Source organism: Ranitomeya variabilis, chromosome 4 (genome assembly GCF_051348905.1).
Source record: "Ranitomeya variabilis isolate aRanVar5 chromosome 4, aRanVar5.hap1, whole genome shotgun sequence".
Lineage (NCBI taxonomy): Eukaryota > Metazoa > Chordata > Amphibia > Anura > Dendrobatidae > Ranitomeya > Ranitomeya variabilis.
The window spans coordinates 461,697,121-461,720,876 of NC_135235.1; the positions used below are offsets into that span (position 1 = coordinate 461,697,121).

At 42.1% G+C, this 23,756-nt stretch overlaps 1 protein-coding gene across 1 annotated transcript in view; it reads right to left on the minus strand.

The window, feature by feature from the left end:
* Positions 1-1,799: 1,799 nt before the first annotated feature.
* The window catches only part of LOC143765217 (uncharacterized), a 59,557-nt gene continuing 37,600 nt past the window's right edge, over positions 1,800-23,756 (minus strand). The window contains exons 5-6 of the mRNA XM_077251663.1: positions 7,326-7,463; positions 1,800-2,418 (exon numbers count right to left, since the gene is read on the minus strand). Of these exons, the coding sequence (XP_077107778.1) occupies positions 2,408-2,418; positions 7,326-7,463 (149 nt within the window). The 3' untranslated portion in view covers positions 1,800-2,407. The remainder of the gene's footprint in view (positions 2,419-7,325; positions 7,464-23,756) is intronic.

Genomic DNA, 23,756 nt, shown 5'->3' on the forward strand with positions numbered 1-23,756 from the left:
GCAGACCCCCCTTTCATCATGTGCAGATACCCCCTTTTATCATGTGCAGAACCCCCTTTTCATCATGTGCAGATCCCCTCCTCATCCATTTAATAAAGAAAAAAAACGTTTTTCATGCTTACCTTACAAGCTATCCCCAGCAGGCGCAACTCCTCTTCTGGTCACAGCGTCCTCGTACATGTCGGCGCATACGCAATGATGTTATCGCATATGCGCCGACACCAGACCAGAAGTTCAGGGAGGGAGTAGGGAGTCGGAGCTTCGCAGACATCGAGGTAAAACGGCTGTGCACAGTTCCCCCCAGAAAGCTCTGGAGCCCCAGCGCCAACGTGTGTGCCGCAGGTCTGCAGCGCACAGCACATTAGTGCAGGATGGGGCCTGATGAGCAGTAGCACAAGAGGCGGGGCCCTGCGGGCACCCCTGTGTGCCAATGGTCGTCGGGCCTCATACAGCAGTAAGGACAGTAATGCCCTGATGGCGGCCCTGGTCACAGGGCTTAGGGGTAGCCTACAATGAATCAGTGGTAGCGCTGAAGATGCATTGTACTAAGAAAGTAAGAAACATGAAGTGTGTGCTCTATCCCGCATAGTACACCCTGATGAACTTGAACTGATCAGTAAATGTTTGCCTGTTGCAATGAACTTGATGTCACCTGAGATGTGTGGACGGCTCCTGGAGACAGTGGATGCTTGCGGCCTACAAGTGAGAGTGATGCACCTCACGCCTGAAGGCACACTGGGACTAAGACACCGTTTTCTTGTAAAATGCCAGAGCATAACTGGACAGCAGCTCTTGAAAACTTTACATATACATAATACATTTATATGTATAGAGATCTATATTCCACATATTTCCTGAATTTATGCATATTCTTCCTTTGTAGTCTGTGTATATTGTATGTTTAGGATAAGGTATATTCTGATAGCAGTTTTGCAATTATTTTCTACTGGTATATATTTGTCATCCAATCCATGAGTAAAATATATTCCACTATTAAAGTACATTCCCTCTAAGAATTGAAAGGGAAACTGAAATCTAAATTAGCTACTTTTTTATTTTTTCCTTTTTTGAGCAACTTCCTTTGATATATGTGCGTTAGATCTGTTGTTAGTACCAATGTTAGTTATGTACACACTTGTACTATGTCTAAACTTTTTAATGTTGTGTTCCCTTTCCAAACTATTACCTTCTAGGGCTCATTTAGACATCAGTGTTATCAGAGTTTCATCAGAGATTGGTCTGATTTTTATCAGTTTTTCTCATATGTAAAAAAAAAGAAGTTTCTCCACTTCCTCCTATCTAATTTAGTGAAAATTGGACGGCACTTGAACCAAGTCCTGTTCAAATTTCCCCAAGACCCAAAGACTTGAATTGCCAATTTTGATCCGGCACTTGGATCAACCTCGGACATGTCTCTATGATTTTGCTGTGAACAGCCCCATTCACTGTTATAGGTTCCTGTGCTATCTATGAAAAACAGCATTCGTCAGCAAAAAACTGATGTCTGCATGAGCCCTTAAACTGATTAAAACATGGATTTAAAATTCTTGCCATACTATAATCGATTAGGAATATTTTGTTAGGGAAAATTCCATTCTTAGTAACAAGGTCGTGATGCCCTCTAGTGAGAAGTTTGCAGTACTGCAGTGTCCCTTTATTGCTGTGCTCAGTCTCTCTATAAAGTGTCCAGGCTGGTGGGAAAATATCATCTAAATATATTGGGGGATAATTTGTATCAGATCTTTGTAAATGAATAAATGTATTGTTAATAAAGAAAGCCTCACAAAAACGTCACACATATGTGAACAATAAAATGATTTATTTTCTTTATTTTATGTGGGTTTTTTGCTTTGTTTTTCAAAAAAACCACAAGGCAGAAAAAGTTTTTCAAGTCAGACTAACAGAAGTTTCCAAGAATGTTATTCTTTCAATTATGTGGGTGAACAAGGATATCTGCAGGTACCTGCTGACAGGCAGTACAGTGGAAAATGTGAAACATTGTTCGTTTTTTGTCTGATAGTGTACAGAACTTACTACATCATGAAGGACCATCATTTTTTTCACTTGTCTGCTTTGCAAAATCAAGTTTTGCCTGTAGTGTCACCTGAGAAATTTGCTTTGATAGGACCCCTAATTGTCAGACATAATATAATCACATGGTATAATTAGTTGTATGTCCGTGTAATGCAAGGACATACTGGGTCACCCAAAGTGAGAGGATTTTGTAACCTCTTTAATTGATGGAGGTCCCAAATAATCTAGAATTCCCTAGGATTTTTGAAAACCAAACATCTCCTTTATACTTCTAATAATACAGTTATATATTAAACAATTAATACGCACAACAGGAAATAGTGTGGTTTATTAGTCTGGAAATAAGACATATTCTCTGTTCTTTGTCCACTCCTTACTTGAATCCTGGAGGGAAGAAAAAAAAGCAAAAAAAGGATCAGAAACCTTTTTTTTTTTTTCCAAGGAATGTTCTGCGAAATAAACTTGCCATTGTACCTATTTGACATCTAAGGCGACCTCACAATGGCAGATAATGAAATCATTCAGTGTCCAAATAGTAATACAAAACATTTGCCTAAATAAGTCTAGGTGTTTTATCAGCAGGAGATTATCACCACAGGACAATTGGCCTCATGCCTCCTAGTCCAACCACTGATAAGCCGCTCTGTCACTATACAATGTAAACAAAAAGCTGCTAATCAGTGTTGTGAGTGGGGTTACAACATTCTGAGCACTGCTAGATCTACAGCAGAGAAAACTATAATTCTATCCTAATGGCTTAACCAAGCAAATCAGAAGCTCTGTCTCAACATCATACTGCTGTCAGATAACACAATAAAAAATGATAGCCTTCTTTTGGGCTCATGCCCACTTACGATGAAATCGGACGAATTCAATCCGATAAAAAAAAAATCGGATTTAATTCGGACCAATGTTAATCTATGATTGTGTGCTCATCTGCGGTTTTTTCCCAGCTCGGATCGGATCACAATTGGGCTGGAAAAAAATCACAGCATGCTGCAAATGTAATCAGAAAACGGATCGCATCCCGCAATAGAAGTCAATGGGTGCGAGAAAAAAAAAAAAAAAATCGCACAGCACTCACACCATGCAAGTGCTGTGCGATTTTTTACGTATCGGTGTCCTTTGAAAAGCTGGCATTTCATATGCGGCTACTGTAAAATCACACTGACAGGTTAGTATATAAAAGATAGGTTACATATATACACATAGAATAGGTATATATACAGTATACATATATATATATATATTTTATGGATATTTCATTTTAAAATGATGTGTAGTTGACTTAAAGAATTTCTCTATGTAAATGCTCTTGTTAAAATCGCATTGCAGTCTGATAGAAATCGCACTGCATTCAGACGTAGATCAGGTGCTAGGTGTGAAAAATCCGATTGTACTCGCACAAACAATGCATGACACTCACATGACAATTGCATTACACTCGTCCGACTCTCCTGCATCAAAATCGGACCGATTTTTAAATCGCTAGCATGTCTCCAGCCTTAAAGTCACTTTTCTTTTTTTTTTTATTGTAATATTTGTTAACTTTCTTTGTGAAAAATGAATCATAATGGCACATGTTAATTTCGGCTCTTTATTTTTGTCTTTAACCTTTTTTTTCAACTTTTATTATTATTTTATTCACTTATGTAGCAACTTTAGTGCAGAATTTGTATGCTCCAGTAAATGCTGCAGAATTTGTGCAAGAAAAATGCACACGTATATGAAATAACAGTTGCGCAAAAATTTAGCAACTTCTTAAAAAATTGCAATTGATAAATCAGCGAAAAACCTCCGGAAGCCTTAATCCTCTTCCATAGTGGCAAACAGAAAAAAAAAGAAGAAAAAAAGGTGAACACATAAAATAGAGTTTAAAAAAAAGGTGCAAATTAAAAAGGAAAGTATATGGAGCAAATGAATAATAGGCAAAATCAACAAAAGATAAACTAAAAAGGGCTCAAATGCAATAAAAAACCCGGCCTTTAATATGGAAGTCAGGTTGAAAGCTCCACGTGCCGGAGTCATAAGTGACAGTGTCCCCCCAAACTTTTGTAATGAAAAGTAATGCTTCCATTTTCATTAGTAAAATATTTCCAATAATTCATTTTTTCAAAACTGTATAACAATCAATTGCAGTTATAATGGATTATAAGCAGATAGAATTGGAAAATATCCAGGAGCATGTGCAGAAAGTTTTAGTCAAAAATTGAATGATGCCTCTAAATTCAGGGCTTGTTGTAAACTCTACATAGCTAAACCATATTGGCCCATTGTATTGGACCTCAGCTCCGTTACAGACCTGCTAAAAAATTCCACACAAAGCCATTTTGGGTGGAAAATCACTATACTTTCAAGGAGGAAAAAGCCACATTTGTACATTTAAAAATACTAACAAAAGTAAAGTAAAGAGGTTTTCCAGCATTAAAGGGTCTGTTCTTCTCAATGCATTGTAGTTGGTATTGTGGCTCAGTCCCAGTAGGGTAGCTACCGGGAGGGCAGTGAGGGCAGTCACCCTGGGCCCCACGCTCTGAAGAGCCAACCAATCCCAATATGTAGTAGCTGTAATAATAGTATTAGCAATTATAAATGTAGTATAGTTCTTCAGATTCGCTATGTCTCTTTCCTCGTGCAGTGCATTACAAAACCTTTAGGTGACAGTGACAGTTAGGCCTCCTTCACACTTCCTGGTGATTTCTGTACTGTAAAAAGCAGTACTGGTGAGATCTGTGGCCCGTGTCTGTGTGCCATCCGTGTGGAATCAGCATGAACTGTACCACTTTTTCCCAGGTGCCATGTGTTATGCATGTGTCATCCATGGGCACATATGTCGCACGCATTTTGTCCGTGCTACACAAAAAAATACATGTCTGTGTTTTTTTCCACACACGGTACATGTGAAAAATCAGACATGAGCACACCACTATTGAATACAATGGGTGTGCGTGTGTCTGTATTTGCGGTCCTTAAAAAACGGACATGTGAAGGGGGCCTTAGTCAGCTAGTTGATAGTGGTCATAATCATGGATACCTAAGGTCCTGCATTGCCTGCACTTGAGAAGAAACATAGCGAATCAGAGGAACTATACTACATTTCTAACTGGAGTTATTATTACACCTACTACATATTGGGATAGGATCTTGGGAGATGGGAATACCCCTTTAAACTTTGCGACAGAGCAGGGAGAGATAGTCTCCCTGCACTGCAACTCTCCGCTCAGTAGGCCACAAGTCGTATTAGCCCTGAGGTCTACAGAACGATAGGTTCAGGGCGGAGCAACGCGATGACGTCATCGCACCTCGCCATGCACTGGACGTTAGAATATATGTATAGTAGAGTATATGATGTTTGATTGTTTTTTTTTTAATTTAACATTGTGTGCTTATGTCTTTATGTATGGGGGCTACTACTAAGGGAGCCACAATAGACTGGGGGGACATAATAGTGTGAGGGCTACTACTAAGAAGGCCATAATAAAGTGGGAATACTACTAAGGGGGGCCATAATAGTGTGGGGGCTATTACTAAGGCGGCCATAATAGTATTGGGCTACTACTAATGGGGCCATAATTGAGTGGGGGCTACTACTAAGGGAGCCATAATAGACTGGGGGACATAATAGTGTGAGGGCTACTACTAAGGAGGCCATAATAGAGTGCAGGATACTACCAAGGGGGTCATAATAGTGTGGGGGCTACTACTAAGGGGGCATTAATAGTGTGGAGGATACTACTAAAGGGGTCATAATAGTGTGGGGGCTACTACTAAGGGGGCCATAATAGTGTTGGGCTACCACTAAAGGGGCCATAACTGACTAGGGGCTACTGCTGAGGGAGCCATAATAGACTGGGGGACATAATAATGTGAGGGCTACTACTAAGGAGGCCATAATAGAGTGGGGAATACTACCAAGGGGGCCATAATAGTGTGGGGGTTAATACTAAGGGGGCCATAATAGTGTGGGGGCTACTACTAAGGGGGCTATAATAGTGTGGTGGATACTACTAAGCAGGCCATAATACACTGAGGGATACTACTAAGGGAGCCATAATAGACTGGGGAATAACACTAAGAGGGCCATAATAGTGTGGGGGCTACTACTAAGGGGGCCATAATAGTGTGGGGGCTACTACTAAGGGGGCCATAATAGAGTGTGGGCTACTACTAAGGGAACCATAATAAACCTAGGCATACTACTAAGGGGGCTATATTAGACTGGGAGATACTACTAAGGAGGCCATAATAGCGTTGGGGCTACTACTAAAGAGGCCTTTAAAAAATCAATTTTAAAATGGCATCCACCCGCCTATCCAGTAGCAGCTCTCGGCTATCTTCGAGAGCTGCTACTGTGCAGGTGCGGGCGGCGCCCTTTCGCATGAGGAATTTTTTTTTCTTCAGCAAGATGGCGCCACTGGCGCATGCACAGTGGCAGCTATGATTTTTTCTTTTTTTCTATCTGAATAACATAAACCACTTTTATTATTGGGACACTAAACATGCGATTCTGCTGCAGCGCATGTGCCATGGCCGGCATCTGCCTGTAGAAGGGGTTTTTTTTTCAGTATGTACAGATATTCATTATGCAAAGTAGGGGGCAGATCACTGAGGGATCAGAGACCAGTCAGCAGTCTGTATTATGAATATCTAGTCAGAGCTCTCAAAACTGAAAATAAAGATTAAAGAACAACCACAAAACGGATTTCATCAACCAAGGTATCATTTTAATCAGTATAACGGCGCCGACCTGACACCGTGTGTAGGTTACTGTGCACAATCCTGCTGACAGGTTCCCTTTAAGTGAGCACTTATTGTTATAAGGGCACTTAGGATATTTTGACTGTCAAAGTGGCACACAGGGGACATTATTACTTTCTAGGGAGCAAAATGTGGGCACTGTTTTCTAGGGCACTTGCACAGGGCATTGATATATTTTTCACATCGTAGAGACAGACTGTTTGTGTTTTCGGGCGGCCTGTTGGCAGGTCTCTTCTTGGTTTCTCTGGCTTAGAGCAGGAAGATAAGACTCTGCCTACAGTCCTGCCCCGCGGCACAAGTATCTCATTAACTGAAAACATCTAACACTATTATACAAGAACTTCTAACACTATTATACAAGAACCACAAGATGGCATTCTTCACCCTAGGTATCATTTTAATCAGTATAACACTGCCAACCTGACAGTGTCTGCAGTTTACTTACCAAAATCCTGCTGAGAGGCTAGCTTTAAACTATTCTTCTATTTGAACATCAATCAGGTTTTCTATGTAAGTATATTGAGTTTAGGACATACCGTTCGATGGATTTGTACAATACTTTCCCAACGCTGTATCGCAGCACTTTTTAGGATATTCACAGTCATAGTCAGTAACACACAAATCTGTTTCAGTTGCTGTGACTTCTGACTCAGATGGGCATATACCGGATCTCTCTTAAAAAAAAAAAAAGTCATCAACAGCTACAAAAAAGACAGCTTTGGGATATTTCTTTTTTTTTTTTTTTACTCTTTTTATTGAATGGTTCCACAGAATAAAAAGTTACAAACATATAATATCAAAGTATAAGGTCAGAGTGATTCAAAAATTTACCTTTATCCATTCAATACAAAAACATGGACGTAACATCACACTGTCAATAATAAGCAAATAAAGAAAAGCGAACACACAAATTGCAACATAATATATTAGGACAATTTCCGTTATGAAACATTGCACTTTCAACTAAATAGCTGGTTCCTTATCAAAATTCAGAAGATGTACCAATTCGGGCCATATTAGAAGTCTATGTTTATCATGAATCACATTCCATGTGTTTAAAGGTACACACATCAGGGCTCATAACATGAGATTGACGAAGTCATGGTATGAGGGGATAAGTCCATTAAGGGCGAGTCACACCATCTCTCACATATCCTATGGAACTTCTGGGGACATCCTCTATTTCTATATAATATATTCTCATATGGTATTGATAGGGCTATCAGGGACCACCTTATCATATCCCTTAATTCATATATATATTTCTAGTTGTAACAAGCCATGTTCAGACATGTCTAGCTTTCCGATGTCATTCTGACCTTTCATTAGAACTGCTGACATGACTACGCCTAAAAGTTATATTGATATGAGGAAGCTAATGACGGGTGGTGATACCCATTAGCCAGATAACGGGTTATAAACTGTATTAAGGTGATGCTAATTACATTGATTTTGGGACCTAACGATATTGAACACCTGTTCACAGTTCACTTCTAATGGAAAATCACCTGATCAATTAATGATGATCTCATTTGTAATAACAGCTGATGTGCGCATGACCAGAATGTATACGCCCACTCAAAAAGAGTATAAGGGCAGATGTGATCCAATAAAGTTTATGGCTTTGGAAACAGATCATTCTGTATCTGTCCCATCACTGCTCGAGCATCCTCATATCTGGCAACCATCCAATATCCCTGATGACTTGCAAGCCAACCTAGCATTTTGGCGTCCCTGGGTCGGCTGGTCAAAAAGGAAGACTACCAATATCTGAAGCCCGGAAACCGCAGACTTGAGATCAAAGAACACACAGACCATCCCGGGAAGGTAATAACCATTAGTTTATTACAAACTTTCTCTGTGTCTCCACTTGTCTCACAATCTGCAGCCGAACTTTGGGTATGTTATAGTCAAGTCTTTCTACACGACCAGCCCATATTGTTTGGCAAAAAACTGTAGAATATCCTAGTGATACTTAAAAGGTATATTGGATTGGTCAATTTTCTGTGCTGCTATCTCTGTTACATGTTCTGTTACATGTCTAGCTTATGACTCAAGAGTAAGTTTTAAGGTGTAAAAAGTCGATCAAATTGGGATAGGTTCTCTGCAGTTCTCTCCGGTGAACCAGCCGGCACCCTGAGTCAGGGGTCACATCTGTCTGTCTTGTCCTATATGTACGTACTAGCTACTCCCATACGGTGCAGAGAGATCTTAAGATAGGTTAGATCATACTATTCTGCCTATTGTTAGCTTGTTTTTGCTCTCTGGTTGATATAGAAGATATCTGTGTTTGAGGGGCAATTATTTATTCAGGGGCTCAGCGTAGGGCAGATATTTTTATTCAGGAGCATGATAATAATACTGCTATCTTTAAGGGCATTATATGGAGATTTGCAGCAGAAGACCAGAGAAGATGGAAGTCTGCAGAGACAGGCTGTGGATGAGAAAACTCATCATGGAATCTGGACGAGATGAAGAAAAGAACGACTCCAGAGACAACGTAATCTATAAGGTTTTACCTGGATGTAAATATCATGTTTTTATTTATGTTAGGAGCTTTAAAGGGGTTGTCTAGGGTTGTGCTGAATCTGCAGTCATTCTATGTGACTGAAGACTTCCGAATTCTCGCAGTGCTCACTGCACACTGTTAGAATTCTTTCGTACCGGCGATTTACATACATGCAGTCATGTGCTGACTAGACATGTGTGGCCTCACTCAATGAAAATGAACTGAGTGAGGCCGGTCATGTCTAGTCGGAATGTGGCCAGAAGTATACAAATCACATGCTTGTGCCAACATTACCATCCACTCTTGCCACAAGCAAGGGAGAATCCTAAGGCTATGCGCACACCTCCGTACTTGCCGCGGAAATTTCAGCTGCAATTCCGCAACTGTGCCGTGGGTAAAACACATGCGGAATTGCCATGCGTTTTCACGCTAAACACTAGTGTTTTACAAGCGTAATTAGCTTGCAGAATGCTAGGGTTTTCCAAGCGATCCGTAGCATCACTTGGAAAACTGTCTCTAATCTTCCCTTCATCTCTAAACTCCTCGAACGCCTGGTCCACTCCCGTCTTACCTGCCATCTCTCAGATAACTCTCTTCTCGACCCTCTTCAATCTGGCTTCCGCTCTTTACACTCTACTGAAACTGCCCTCACTAAAGTCTCTAATGACCTACTAACAGCTAAATCTAATGGTCACTACTCCATGCTAATTCTCTTGGATCTCTCCACAGCATGCGATACTGTGGATCATCAGCTCAATATGCTCTGCTCCATCGGCCTCAAGGACACCGTTCTCTCCTGGTTCTCCTCCTATCTCTCTGACCGATCCTTCACTGTATGTTTTGCTGGTTCCTCCTCCTCTCACCTTCCCCTTACTGTGGGGGTTCCACAAGGATCAGTCCTAGGCCCCCTCCTCTTCTCTTTGTATACTGCCCCTATTGGACAAACAATAAGTAGATTTGGTTTCCAGTACCATCTCTATGCTGACGACACCCAATTATACACCTCTTCTCCTGTTATCACGCCGACCTTTTTAGAAAACACCAGTGATTGTCTTACCGCTGTCTCTAACATCATGTCCTCCCTCTATCTGAAACTGAACCTGTCAAAAACTGAACTCCTCGTGTTCTCTCCCTTAGTCCATGAGCCAAGAACCAAATTTGACGATATCGGTACCAAGCGGAGTGACTAATTCTCTTTGGTATTTTTAGGTAGATGCATGTCTGTAGTTTATTTTTTGATATGATAGCCCTTACATATACGTAGCTTATTAACCCCTTCAGCCCTAGGCCTATTTGTACCCAAGTGCCTAAGCCAATCTGACCTGTGCCACTTCATGGGCTAATAACTTTGGAACGCTTTCACCTATCCAAGCCATTCTGAGATTGTTTTCTCGTGACATATTGTACTTCACGTCAGTGCTAAATGGGAGTCAATATATTTTACCTTTCTATATAAAAAAATGCTAAATATTCGGAAATTTTGGAAAAATCGGCAATTTTTTAACTTTGAAATTCTCTGCTTTTTACAAAAATACTGATACCCCCCATAATAGTTATTAATTTACACTCCCCACATGTTTACTTCATATTGGCATCATTTTGAAAATGAAACCTTATTGTTTTACGACGTAATAGGGCTTATAGTTTTATGCGCAATTTTTCACATTTACAGCAAAACCCACTTTTCAAAGGACCAAGTCACTTCTGAAGTCACTTTAAGGGGCTTACATAACAGAAACCACCCATAAATTACCCCATTTTGCAAACTACACCCCTCAAGCTGTTCAAAACTCATTTTTAAAAACTGTTAACCCTTTAGGTGTTCCACAGGAATTTTAGCATGAGCCAAGAACCAAATATGACGATATCGGTACCACCCGGAGTGACTAGATGTAGTATTTGTAACAAAATTTAATCCAAGTTATGTAAATACACACTGAACATGTCATGTGCATATATATATATATATATATATATATATATATATATATATATATATATATATATATATATATGTTACTCCATAATATCTTCAACATCGGACTCTGAATCTGACTGTTGTTCTACTGGCTCGTCTTCAGTACCCTTGTTCTGGCATGTCTGTAATCTGCACATGTCTGTGCACTTCAGGCCATTGCTGAGGCAAGTACACTGAGGAAGTTCACATGACCGCACACACTTGCAGGACAGTAGCTGTATAATAGCTTCTGGTGCTGGTGCCCCTTGCATCCACTTGACAACAAGCTTTCCGTCGTTATCTATCATCCAACCGCAGTCTGTTGGGTTTGCAACCCATGGCTGGCTCTGCAGACTTCTCCTCCAGATCGCAGCCTGGTAGTTTGCACGCAGTGCATGCATGAAAAGGCAGTCCTGGCAAGGAGGGAGTTGACTTGACTCTACCACTCCACGTCTGGCACAGAACAGCTGATAACGGAGCCTGTTTACCTCAGTTGTTTGGGTAGTTGGCAGGTACATGTGGCAGGTGATTTCCTGTAACTTCTCAAAAAGTTCGGTAGACACTTCCCATGAACGACCAACTTCCTGAAAGGCATCCTGGTATGTCTTGTTCATCTTCAACTGCTTGAGTGTCGTCATCTTCCCACGGCCAGCGAATGCACTGACGGTGTCACAGCCTGTAAATGCATGCATACCAATCAATGAATCACATACGCTGCCTCCCAATGTTCGGCTCAGAGTGGTGATATCCAGGAATCTTGTCCGGTTCTGTGTACCGCATTTCTGGAACAGGTGGGATGGGATTTTGTGGCACATGCCCAGACACAGGACCATGACATCAGTATCCTCCGAAGTGATGATGACCGACTTGTAACCAGATTCTGCTGCATGAAGAGCATGGAGAAGGAGGCGTGTGTCTGCTTCTTCTTGATTTGACTTAAGGTCAGCAGCCTCTTCCCACTGTTCTTTGGTGATCTTAAAGCAGAGCTGCTCACATGTGACATACAGCTCCTTCTCCTCAAGCTTCTCCCTGTGGTGTTTCGCCTTCCATTCTTCTACCAGAAACTTTATGAGACTTGCCTTGTTGGAGGAACTACTTAGAAGCTTTTTCCACTGCTGGATGTTGTGCCCATGTTGAATGTTCTTGAAATGGATCCCTGTGCCTTCATATCTGTTGACTCTTTCTGTATCTTTGATGGATGTCTCCTTGTAGACGTCAAAGACAATATCAATGCGCTTGCTCTTAGCACCCTCATGGATAGCGCGACTCATTGCTGTGCCTGCTAGCTGGCCAAATGTTGCATTGTTTCCCTTCAGTTTCTGAACCAGGCTCATCCCATCAATGATGGTTGCAGAGGGCTCGGGGATCACTTCTGCAGGACGAGCATTCCTCTCCAACTCCCTTGCGAGGGCAGCCTTGTTGGTCTTGCGGATAGACCCATCACCATTGGCAAGTGCCCATGGCAATGGACCCAGGGGATGAGTCAAGACATCACTCATTTGTAGCTTTCTGTTCTCAGCTACAAGTATCATCTGGCCAAATAGGTTTCTGTCAGCCTTCAAAATTACCTCCTTGCCAAGACCTTGTCTGCGTGTCTTCATTTGGATGTTAGAGAACGTTTTAAGTTTGTTCTTCGTCATCTTGTCATGAAACAATGTAGTTGGCTTATCGGTACCCAAACGCTCATCCTTGAATGTTTGATATGCATCCTCTCCTATACTGTATGCCCCTTGAAGGTCTTTGGCTACATCTGGTGGTGCTACAGTCGCTGTTGACAAACTGATAAGTTCACCATTATGCTCTTTGTTGAAGGGGTTCACCCAACCTGTCTCCAGCAGTTGAACGAAAGATTGGACATCGGCTTCATCTCTTCTAATCCTAGACACCTGTAGGTCTGAATGGCTGAAGTCAGTATATTGTTGGCCTACCAGGGCCCTCAGCTGCCTCAAGTACATACTGCGGTACTCTGATGTCAGGTAGAACCTGGAAACAGCTCCAACTTTGAGGCTGAAGCCTTTTGTGCCCCCTGGTGTCTGGGTGTCTTTGTTGATTGTCTCTTCAATGGTCTGGTCCACAGGAATTCGTCCAAAAGGATTCTTGCTACCGATCTGGACCGAAAAGCCACCTTGCATGAAGTATTCATGGACCTCTGGGTGTTCTATGGGCAGCCGAGACATTGTGGCATAGTAATAGGTTATGTGTCAGTGTGTGTGCGTGTGTTGGGGCACCTCAGGGTGTCTTCAAATGTGACATAGCCCCCTAGATTTCTTCCAGTAAAATTTGCACTCCAAAAGTCATTTGGCGCTCCTTCCCTTCCGAGGCCTGCCGTTCCCCAATACTGCAGTGTACGACAACATATCGGGTGTTGTTGTGTTCGGGAGAGATTGGTGAACAAATAGTGGGGTGCATTTTTTGCTGGTACACCTCTTAAAAATAAAAAAATGAGCCTAAAATGACACCTTCATGTAAAAAATGCACTTTTTCCATTTTCTCAACCAAGTGTTTCCAACTACTGTGAAACACTGGTTGGGTCAAAGTGGTCACTATACCCCCTAAAAGATTCCTTGGGGGTGTAGTTTCCAAAATAGGGTCACTTTTTGGGGTTTCCACTGTGGGGGTACCTCAGGCAGCCTTCAAATGTGACATGGCCCCCTAGATTTCTTCCAGTGAATCCGCCACCCAAAAACCACATAGCGCTCCTTCCGTGTTGAGCTGTGCTGTGTGCCCATACTTTAGTTTACGAGTACATGTGGGGTGTTTCTATAAACTGCAGAATTAGGGTAACCAAGTTTGGGTTTGCCGTTAACCCTTGCTAGGTTGCAGGTAAAATTGGATTACAATGTAATATCTGGAAAAAAAATGAAATTTTGAAATTTCGCCTTCATTCTGCTAAAATTCCTGTGGAACACCTAAAGGGTTAACAGTTTTTAAAAATGAGTTTTGAACAGCTTGAGGGGTGTAGTTTGCAAAATGGGGTAATTTATGGGTGGTTTCTGTTATGTAAGCCCCTTAAAGTGACTTCAGAAGTGACTTGGTCCTTTGAAAAGTGGGTTTTGCTGTAAATGTGAAAAATTGCGCATAAAACTATAAGCCCTATTACGTCGTAAAACAATAAGGTTTCATTTTCAAAATGATGCCAATATGAAGTAAACATGTGGGGAGTGTAAATTAATAACTATTATGGGGGGTATCAGTATTTTTGTAAAAAGCAGAGAATTTCAAAGTTAAAAAATTGCCGATTTTTCCAAAATTTCCGAATATTTAGCATTTTTTTATATAGAAAGGTAAAATATATTGACTCCCATTTAGCACTGACGTGAAGTACAATATGTCACGAGAAAACAATCTCAGAATGGCTTGGATAGGTGAAAGCGTTCCAAAGTTATTAGCCCATGAAGTGGCACAGGTCAGATTGGCTTAGGCACTTGGGTACAAATAGGCCTAGGGCTGAAGGGGTTAATAAGCTACGTATATGTAAGGGCTATCATATCAAAAAATAAACTACAGACATGCATCTACCTAAAAATACCAAAGAAAATTAGTCACTCCGGGTGGTACCGATATCTGGCCCGGCTCATGGACTACCTCTACTAACCTACCTTTGCCTGACATTGCCATCTCTGTGTGCGGTTCCACCATTACTCCAAAGCAACATGCCCGCTGCCTTGGGGTCATCCTTGATTCCGAGCTTTCATTCACCCCCCACATCTGATCACTGGCTCGCTCTTCTTATCTGCATCTCAAAAACATTTCTAGAATTCACCCTTTTCTTACTTTCGACTCTGCAAAAACTCTTACTGTTTCACTTATTCATTCCCGTCTGGACTATTGTAACTCTCTACTAATCGGCCTCCGTCTTACCAAACTCTCCCCGCTCCAATCTGTCCTGAATGCTGAAGCCAGGATCATATTCCTCACCAACCGTTACACCGATGCCTCTACCTTCTGCCAGTCATTACACTGGCTACCCATCCACTCCAGAATCCAGTACAAAACTACTACCCTCATCCACAAAGCACTCCATGGCTCAGCACCACCCTACATCTCCTCTCTGGTCTCAGTCTACCACCCTACCCGTGTCCTCCGCTCTGCTAATGACCTCAGGTTAGCATCCTCAATAATCAGAACCTCCCACTCCCGTCTCCAAGACTTTACACGTGCTGCGCCGACTCTTTGGAATGCACTACCTAGGTTAATACGATTAATCCCCAATCCCCACAGTTTTAAGCGTGCCCTAAAAACTCATTTGTTCAGATTGGCCTACCGCCTCAACGCAATAACCTAACGATCCCTGTGTGGCCTATCATAAAAAAAACAAACAAAAAAACAACCCATAATCAGGTTCCTCGTATCATGTTCTCATACACTTTATGCAGTTAATAGCCCTCTGTGTCTGTACTGTTACATACTTAGGCAGTTAACCGGTTCATGCAGCTTTACATGAACACCCGAGCCTTACACTGGCTGGTCCAAATAACTAAAGCAATTGCTACCATCCACCTTTGTACGTTTGTAAGCTTGCGAGCAGGGCCCTCGTTCCTCCTGGTATCTATTTTGAACTGTGATTTCTGTTATGCTGTAATGTCTATTGTCTGGACAAGTCCCCTCTATAATTTGTAAAGCGCTGCGGAATATGTTGGCGCTATATAAATAAAATTATTATTATTATTATTATTATTAAAACTGATTGACAGGTTGGTCACATTTGCCAAACATAGTGTTTAACAAGTGTGAACAACTTTTTACATTGATGCTGCCTATGCAGCATCAATAATAAAAAGATCTAATGTTAAAAATAATAAAAAAAATAAAAAATCATGATATTCTCACCTTCCGGTGTCCCCCGCAGCTTTCCCGCTCCTCGCGATGCTCCCAGCAGCTTCCGTTCCCAGTAATGCCTCGTGGCAATGACCCCAGATGACGTAGCATCATGCGAGACCACTACATCATCACAGGTCATTGCCGCAAAGCATCCCTGGGAACGGAAACATCATAAGGAGAGGGAAGGCTGCCGGGGCTGCCTGAAGGTGAGAATCATCAGATTTTTTATTTTAATTCTTTTTTTTACAGGTATATGGTCTCCTCTCCTCCATCCTGGGTACCAACCGCACATAATCCGCTTACTTCCCGCATTGTGGGCATAGCCCCATGCGGAAAGTAAGCGGATCAATGCATTCCTATGTGTGCAGAATCCCCGCGATTCCGCACAAAGAATAAACATGCTGCTTTTTTTCCAGAATGCGATTCCACAGCGGAAAAAAACGCAGCATGTGCACAAAAATTGCGGATTGCATTCTAATAATAGGATGCTTAATGTATGCATTTTTTTCGTGGTTTTATCGCATTTTAATAGCGAAAAATCCTGAACGTGTGCACACAGCCTAAAAGTGTGCATTGCATTTGTTGTGAGAATTCAGAAGCCTGCAATGTCAGGATTCAGCTCTGCAGGTTCCAGTACTCATCACATGGATTCTTCACTCATTTGCGATTTTCATACTTATGGTCCTGTGGCACCGAGCTTCTCTTCCTGCTTCTCTCAGTTTTTCACTGAACATTGAGAGCATTAGGGAGAGCAACTCGTCGGTACATGACTAAGTGTGCAAATCGCATATGTGCTTGGGAGGGAGGCCACCAAACTGAATTCTTGCTCCCGGTGCCAGAAAATCTAGATACACCTCTGTGCGGGTGCCAAGTCTTCAAGGCATAGACCAACCCTCAATATGATGTAAAAAATGACAAGAGCACTCCTCTTTAGAAAAATGTAAATGGTGATTTAATAGCCCATATGGGGCGAGCAAGAGAGAAAGCTGATCACTGGGGGATGATATTAATAATCTGAGAAAGGAGCCATTAGCCCTAAATGTTCCCAGACTATTAATAACAGCTCACACCTATTTACTCAGCCTTTATTGGTTAGTTTACATGGGAACCCCAGAAAAAAATGACGTGGGGTACCCCTATAAATTCTAACCAGTAAAGACTAAGCAGACATCTGTGGGCTGATGTTAATAGCCAGGGAAGGGGTCATTTATATTGTCCCCCCTACTAGACTAATAATATCAGCCCTCAACCGAAATTGTGCATGAATAAATGCGCCAAATCTGGCGCTTAGCCTGGCACTTCCTACTTGCCCTGGTGCGCTTGTAACCAGAAAACATGAGCTCTCTGGAATATTGATGCAAGATGTGCCATTAACGACTGCGACAGGAAGGCATGCCTGCGACAGAGGAGGAACAGTGCCAGTGAGAAGGGCCGTCACTTCCAGCTATCACCTACGGTACCGGGGCTGGCTGGGATCAGGATTGCAGGTTGGGAGGGGGCCGGTTGATGTGTGGGAGGCTCAATTGGCTTTAATAAACTACATCAAGAAGAGACTTGCGGCCTAGCGGGAAAACCCAGTGATCCCTGCTAGAGCCAGAGCTTCAAGTGAGAACTCACGTGGTGACTCCCAAGACTTGGCGCTCCACTAACGTTAATTACTGAGAGACTTTCTAGCTTGTTCATAACCTGTTATAATCCTCTGTATTGTTAAATTGCATATTTATTTCATTGTTGTATAAAAATACCAATATATCAACCCCTGTCTCTTTCTGCCTCATGATCTCTGTACGTTGCATCCAGGCACCTGCATTACACGGTGGCAAGTTGGGTAATAGAGTTGGAGTTGATTTCAGCTTTGTACTGTCAGCTGACATCAAGCCCTGGGGCTAGTAATGGAGAGGAGTCTATAAGACACTCCATTACTAACCCCATAGGTATATTGTAAAAAAAATACACAGCCAGAACAAAGTCCTTGAAAGAAAGACACAGACTCCTTTATTTTAAATAAACACTCTCCATCCTCTTTTACCTATTAGTGTAAAATTAAAAATAAAATAAACACCATATTCCTCACCAGTCTAACGATAATCCATTTGTCCTACACTGTTATCTATCTCTGCTTCATCTGGATGCTTTTGCTGAACGGTGGCATGATGCGACTGCTCAGCCTGGCATCCAGGAGACACTGGGTTAAGAGTCAGAGTGCAGCTTCAGTGACCTGCGGTGATGTCATTTAGGCATGTCCGTGCAGGAAAAGGGAAAAGAGTTGGTTTTTTTTTCCTTCCCTGGATTCCCACATGCACATGTTTTTTTAGAACATTATACGGCACTACGTTTTCTCTCATTCGGTTTTTGTGTAGTTGTTTTTATATCAATGTCTGAAATTTTGTCACATACATGGCTTTGTTGATGCATTTACTTAACATGGTCACTGATGGTTAGGCCATCTGTCTCAGGTGTGCTGTTTTACTACCTCCATCTGCATTGGTCGACATATACCATGTGATCTTGATTCTGTCTGTATATATATGTTCTACCTTGCATATTATGACTCCATCTTTGTTTTTTAATTAGATTCCTTTTTGATCATAATGTTTTTTCTGGATTTTATCATATATGCCTCGCTGGATTTCTAATCCCTTTCATATTGAATGCTGAAGATTTTGCATTGCTCCAGGCCATCTGCGAGGGACTTCTCATCTGTATTCCTACAACATGGTGAGCTGACTGTTCTTTCTTATTTTTTCACAAGGCTTTTATGTGGAACTGTATGAACTACCTTTGCAAAGTCCAGATAAATCACATCAGCTACACTACCAACATCCAGATTTGCACTTAGCTTTCCATAGAAACCCAACTTGTTGGTTTGACACAACTTATCTTTTATGAATCCGTGCTGGCTGTCTTTTATTATATTATTCTCTGCAATATATCTCTGCAGGTCATCTCCTCTAATGCCCTCCAAAACTATGCACACTACTGATGTCAGACGTACTGGACGGTAATTGCCTGGATCCACCTACTACCGTTCTTAAATATCGGTACCACATCAACCATCCTCCAATCCTGTGGCAACACCCGTTACAAGAGTGTCTAATAAGATGAGATACATCGGTCTGTCAATTACTCAGCTCAACTCCCTCAATATCCAAGGATGAATGCTATCTAGCTGGGGATTTGTCAATGAATAATTTGCGCAGGCACACTTCTTCTTATGTCAAACTAGTTTTATCAGGTGGTGAACTTTGTTTTTTGCCTTGATGAAAGATCCCTGTATCAGTTAGTTCATTGATGAACATGGATGAAAAGTGCCTGTTTAAAATCTCCTTTTATATGTCTTCTATAATGATCTTGTTATTATCTTCTTTTAAGGGGCTGATGACATCATTTTTTTTTTCTTTTTGGCATTCATGTATTTATAAAAAATTTAGAGATTTAATGTCGTTGGCAATTCGTTTCTCTGTAGATAACTTTGCTAGCTTGATTTCTTTTTACATTTCTTACTTAGATCTTTATACTCCTGAAATGCTATTTCTGTATTCTCAGCCTTCAGGATTCTGAATGTCCTTTGTTTTTGTCTTATTAAACTTTGTACTGTCTTATTTATCCATAAATGTTTCTTTTTATTCTGGACATATTATGACTAGTGGGTATAAGTTTTTTTTTACAGCATTCTAGTAGTTTATCCTTAACCCTTTAACCCTCAAGAGTGGTTTGCATGTTAATGACCGGGCCAATTTTTACAATTCTGACCATTGTCCCTCTATGAGGTTATAACTCTGGAATGCTTCAACGGATCCTGATGATTATGACACTGTTTTCTCGTGACATATTGTACTTCATGATAGTGGTAAAATTTCTTTGATATTACCTGCGTTTATTTGTGAAAAAAATGAAAATTTGGCAAAAATTTTGAAAATTTTGCAATTTTCCAACTTTGAATTTTTATGCCCTTAAATAACAGAGAAATGTCACACAAAATACTTAATAAGTAACATTTCCCATATGTCTACTTTACATCAGCACAATTTTGGAACCAAAATTAATTTTGTTCGGGAGTTATAAGGGTTAAAAGTTGACCAGCAATTTCTCATTTTTACAACACCATTTTTTTTAGGGACCACACCACATTTGAAGTTACTTTGAGGGGTCTATATGATAGGAAATACCCAAGTGTGACACCATTCTGAAAACTGCACATCTCAAGGTGCTCAAAACCACATTCAAGAAGTTTATTAACCGGTCAGGTGTTTCACAGGACTTTTTGGAATATTTAAAAAAAAATGAACATTTAACTTTTTTTTCACAAAAAATTTACTTCAGCTCCAATTTGCTTTATTTTACGAAGGGTAACAGGAGAAATTGGACCCCAAAAGTTGTTGTAAAATTTTTCCTGAGTACACTGATATCCCATATGTGGGGGTAAACCACTGTTTGGGCGCATGGCAGAGCTCAGAAGGGAAGGAGCGCCATTTGACTTTTCAATGCAAAATTGACTGGAATTGAGATGGGACGCCATGTCGCGTTTGGAGAGCCCCTGATGTGCTTAAACATTGAAACCCCCCTCAAGTGACACCATTTTGGAAAGAAGACCCCCTGAGGAACTTATCTAGATATGTTGTGAAAACTTTGAACCTCCAAGTGTTTCACTACAGTTTAAAACGCAGAGCCATGAAAATAAAAATTCTTTTTTTTTCCACAAAAATTATTTTTTAGCCCCCAGTTTTGTATTTTCCCAAGGGTAACAGGAGAAATTGAACCCCAAAAGTTGTTGTCCACTTTGTCCTGAGTACGCTAATACCCTATATGTTGGGGTAAACCCCTGTTTGGGCGCAGGGGAGAGCTTGGAAGGGAAGAAGCACTGTTTTACTTTTTCAACGCAGAATTGGCTGGAATTGAGATCGGACGCCATGTCGCGTTTGGAGAGCCCCTGATGTGCCTAAACAGTGGAAACTCCCTAATTCTAACTGAAACCCTAACCCAAACACACCCTTAACCCTAATCCCAACCACAACCCTAACCACACCCCTAACCCTAATCCCAGCCCTAATCCAAACTGTAAACATAATCCAAACCCTAACTTTAGCCCCAACCCTAACCCTAACTTTAGCCACAACCCTAACCCTAACTTTAGCCCCAACCCTAACACCAACCCTAACCCTAACCCCAACCCTAACTGTAGCCCTAACCCTAATTTTAGCCCCAACCCTAACCACAACCCTAACTGTTATGGTTCTCAATGGCAAGAGAACATAGCCCAGCAAACATAAGAACTAGCTCTTGGAAGGATGGAAACTAAACTGACCATGAACTAAACCTGCCGCACAACTAACAGTAGCCGGGTAGCGTTGCCTGCGTTTTATCCCTAGACGCCCAGCGCCGGCCGGAGGACTAACTAATCCTGGCAGAGGAAAATATAGTCCTGGCTCACCTCTAGAGAAATTTCCCCGAAAGGCAGACAGAGGCCCCCACATATATTGGCGGTGATTTTAGATGAAAATGACAAACGTAGTATGAAAATAGGTTTAGCAAAATTGAGGTCCGCTTACTAGATAGCAGAAGACAGAAAGGGCACTTTCATGGTCAGCTGAAAACCCTATCAAAACACCATCCTGAAATTACTTTAAGACTCTAATATTAACTCATAACATCAGAGTAGCAATTTCAGATCACAAGAGCTTTCCAGACACAGAAACGAAACTACAGCTGTGAACTGGAACAAAATGCAAAAACAAACGAGGACTAAAGTCCAACTTAGCTGGGAGTTGTCTAGCAGCAGGAACATGCACAGAAAGGCTTCTGATTACAATGTTGACCGGCATGGAAGTGACAGAGGAGCAAGGCTAAATAGCGACTCCCACATCCTGATGGAAACAGGTGAACAGAGGGGATGATGCACACCAGTTCAATTCCACCAGTGGCCACCGGGGGAGCCCAAAATCCAATTTCACAACAGTACCCCCCCCTCAAGGAGGGGGCACCGAACCCTCACCAGAACCACCAGGGCGATCAGGATGAGCCCTATGAAAGGCACGGACCAGATCGGAGGCATGAACATCAGAGGCAGTCACCCAAGAATTATCCTCCTGACCGTATCCCTTCCATTTGACCAGATACTGGAGTTTCCGTCTGGAAACACGGGAGTCCAAGATTTTTTCCACAACGTACTCCAACTCGCCCTCAACCAACACCGGAGCAGGAGGCTCAACGGAAGGCACAACCGGTACCTCATACCTGCGCAATAATGACCGATGAAAAACATTATGAATAGAAAAAGATGCAGGGAGGTCCAAACGGAAGGACACAGGGTTAAGAATCTCCAATATCTTGTACGGGCCGATGAACCGAGGCTTAAACTTAGGAGAAGAAACCCTCATAGGGACAAAACGAGAAGACAACCACACCAAGTCCCCAACACAAAGCCGAGGACCAACCCGACGCCGGCGGTTGGCAAAAAGCTGAGTCTTCTCCTGGGACAACTTCAAATTGTCCACTACCTGCCCCCAAATCTGATGCAACCTCTCCACCACAGCATCCACTCCAGGACAATCCGAAGATTCCACCTGACCAGAAGAAAATCGAGGATGAAACCCCGAATTACAGAAAAAAGGAGACACCAAGGTGGCAGAGCTGGCCCGATTATTGAGGGCAAACTCCGCTAAAGGCAAAAAAGCAACCCAATCATCCTGATCTGCAGACACAAAACACCTCAAATATGTCTCCAAGGTCTGATTCGTCCGCTCGGTCTGGCCATTAGTCTGAGGATGGAAAGCAGACGAGAAAGACAAATCTATGCCCATCCTAGCACAGAATGCTCGCCAAAATCTAGACACGAATTGGGTTCCTCTGTCAGAAACGATATTCTCCGGAACACCATGCAAACGGACCACATTTTGAAAAAACAGAGGAACCAACTCGGAAGAAGAAGGCAACTTAGGCAGGGGAACCAAATGGACCATCTTAGAGAAACGGTCACACACCACCCAGATGACAGACATCTTCTGAGAAACAGGAAGATCCGAAATAAAATCCATCGAGATGTGCGTCCAGGGCCTCTTCGGGATAGGCAAGGGCAACAACAATCCACTAGCCCGAGAACAACAAGGCTTGGCCCGAGCACAAACGTCACAAGACTGCACGAAGCCTCGCACATCTCGAGACAGGGAAGGCCACCAGAAGGACCTTGCCACCAAATCCCTGGTACCAAAGATTCCAGGATGACCTGCCAACGCAGAAGAATGAACCTCAGAAATGACTTTACTGGTCCAATCATCAGGAACAAACAGTCTACCAGGTGGGCAACGATCAGGTCTATCCGCCTGAAACTCCTGCAAGGCCCGCCGCAGGTCTGGAGAAACGGCAGACAATATCACTCCATCCTTAAGGATACCTGTAGGTTCAGAATTACCAGGGGAGTCAGGCTCAAAACTCCTAGAAAGGGCATCCGCCTTAACATTCTTAGAACCCGGCAGGTAGGACACCACAAAATTAAACCGAGAGAAAAACAACGACCAGCGCGCCTGTCTAGGATTCAGGCGTCTGGCGGACTCAAGATAAATTAGATTTTTGTGGTCAGTCAATACCACCACCTGATGTCTAGCCCCCTCAAGCCAATGACGCCACTCCTCAAAAGCCCATTTCATGGCCAAAAGCTCCCGATTCCCAACATCATAATTCCGC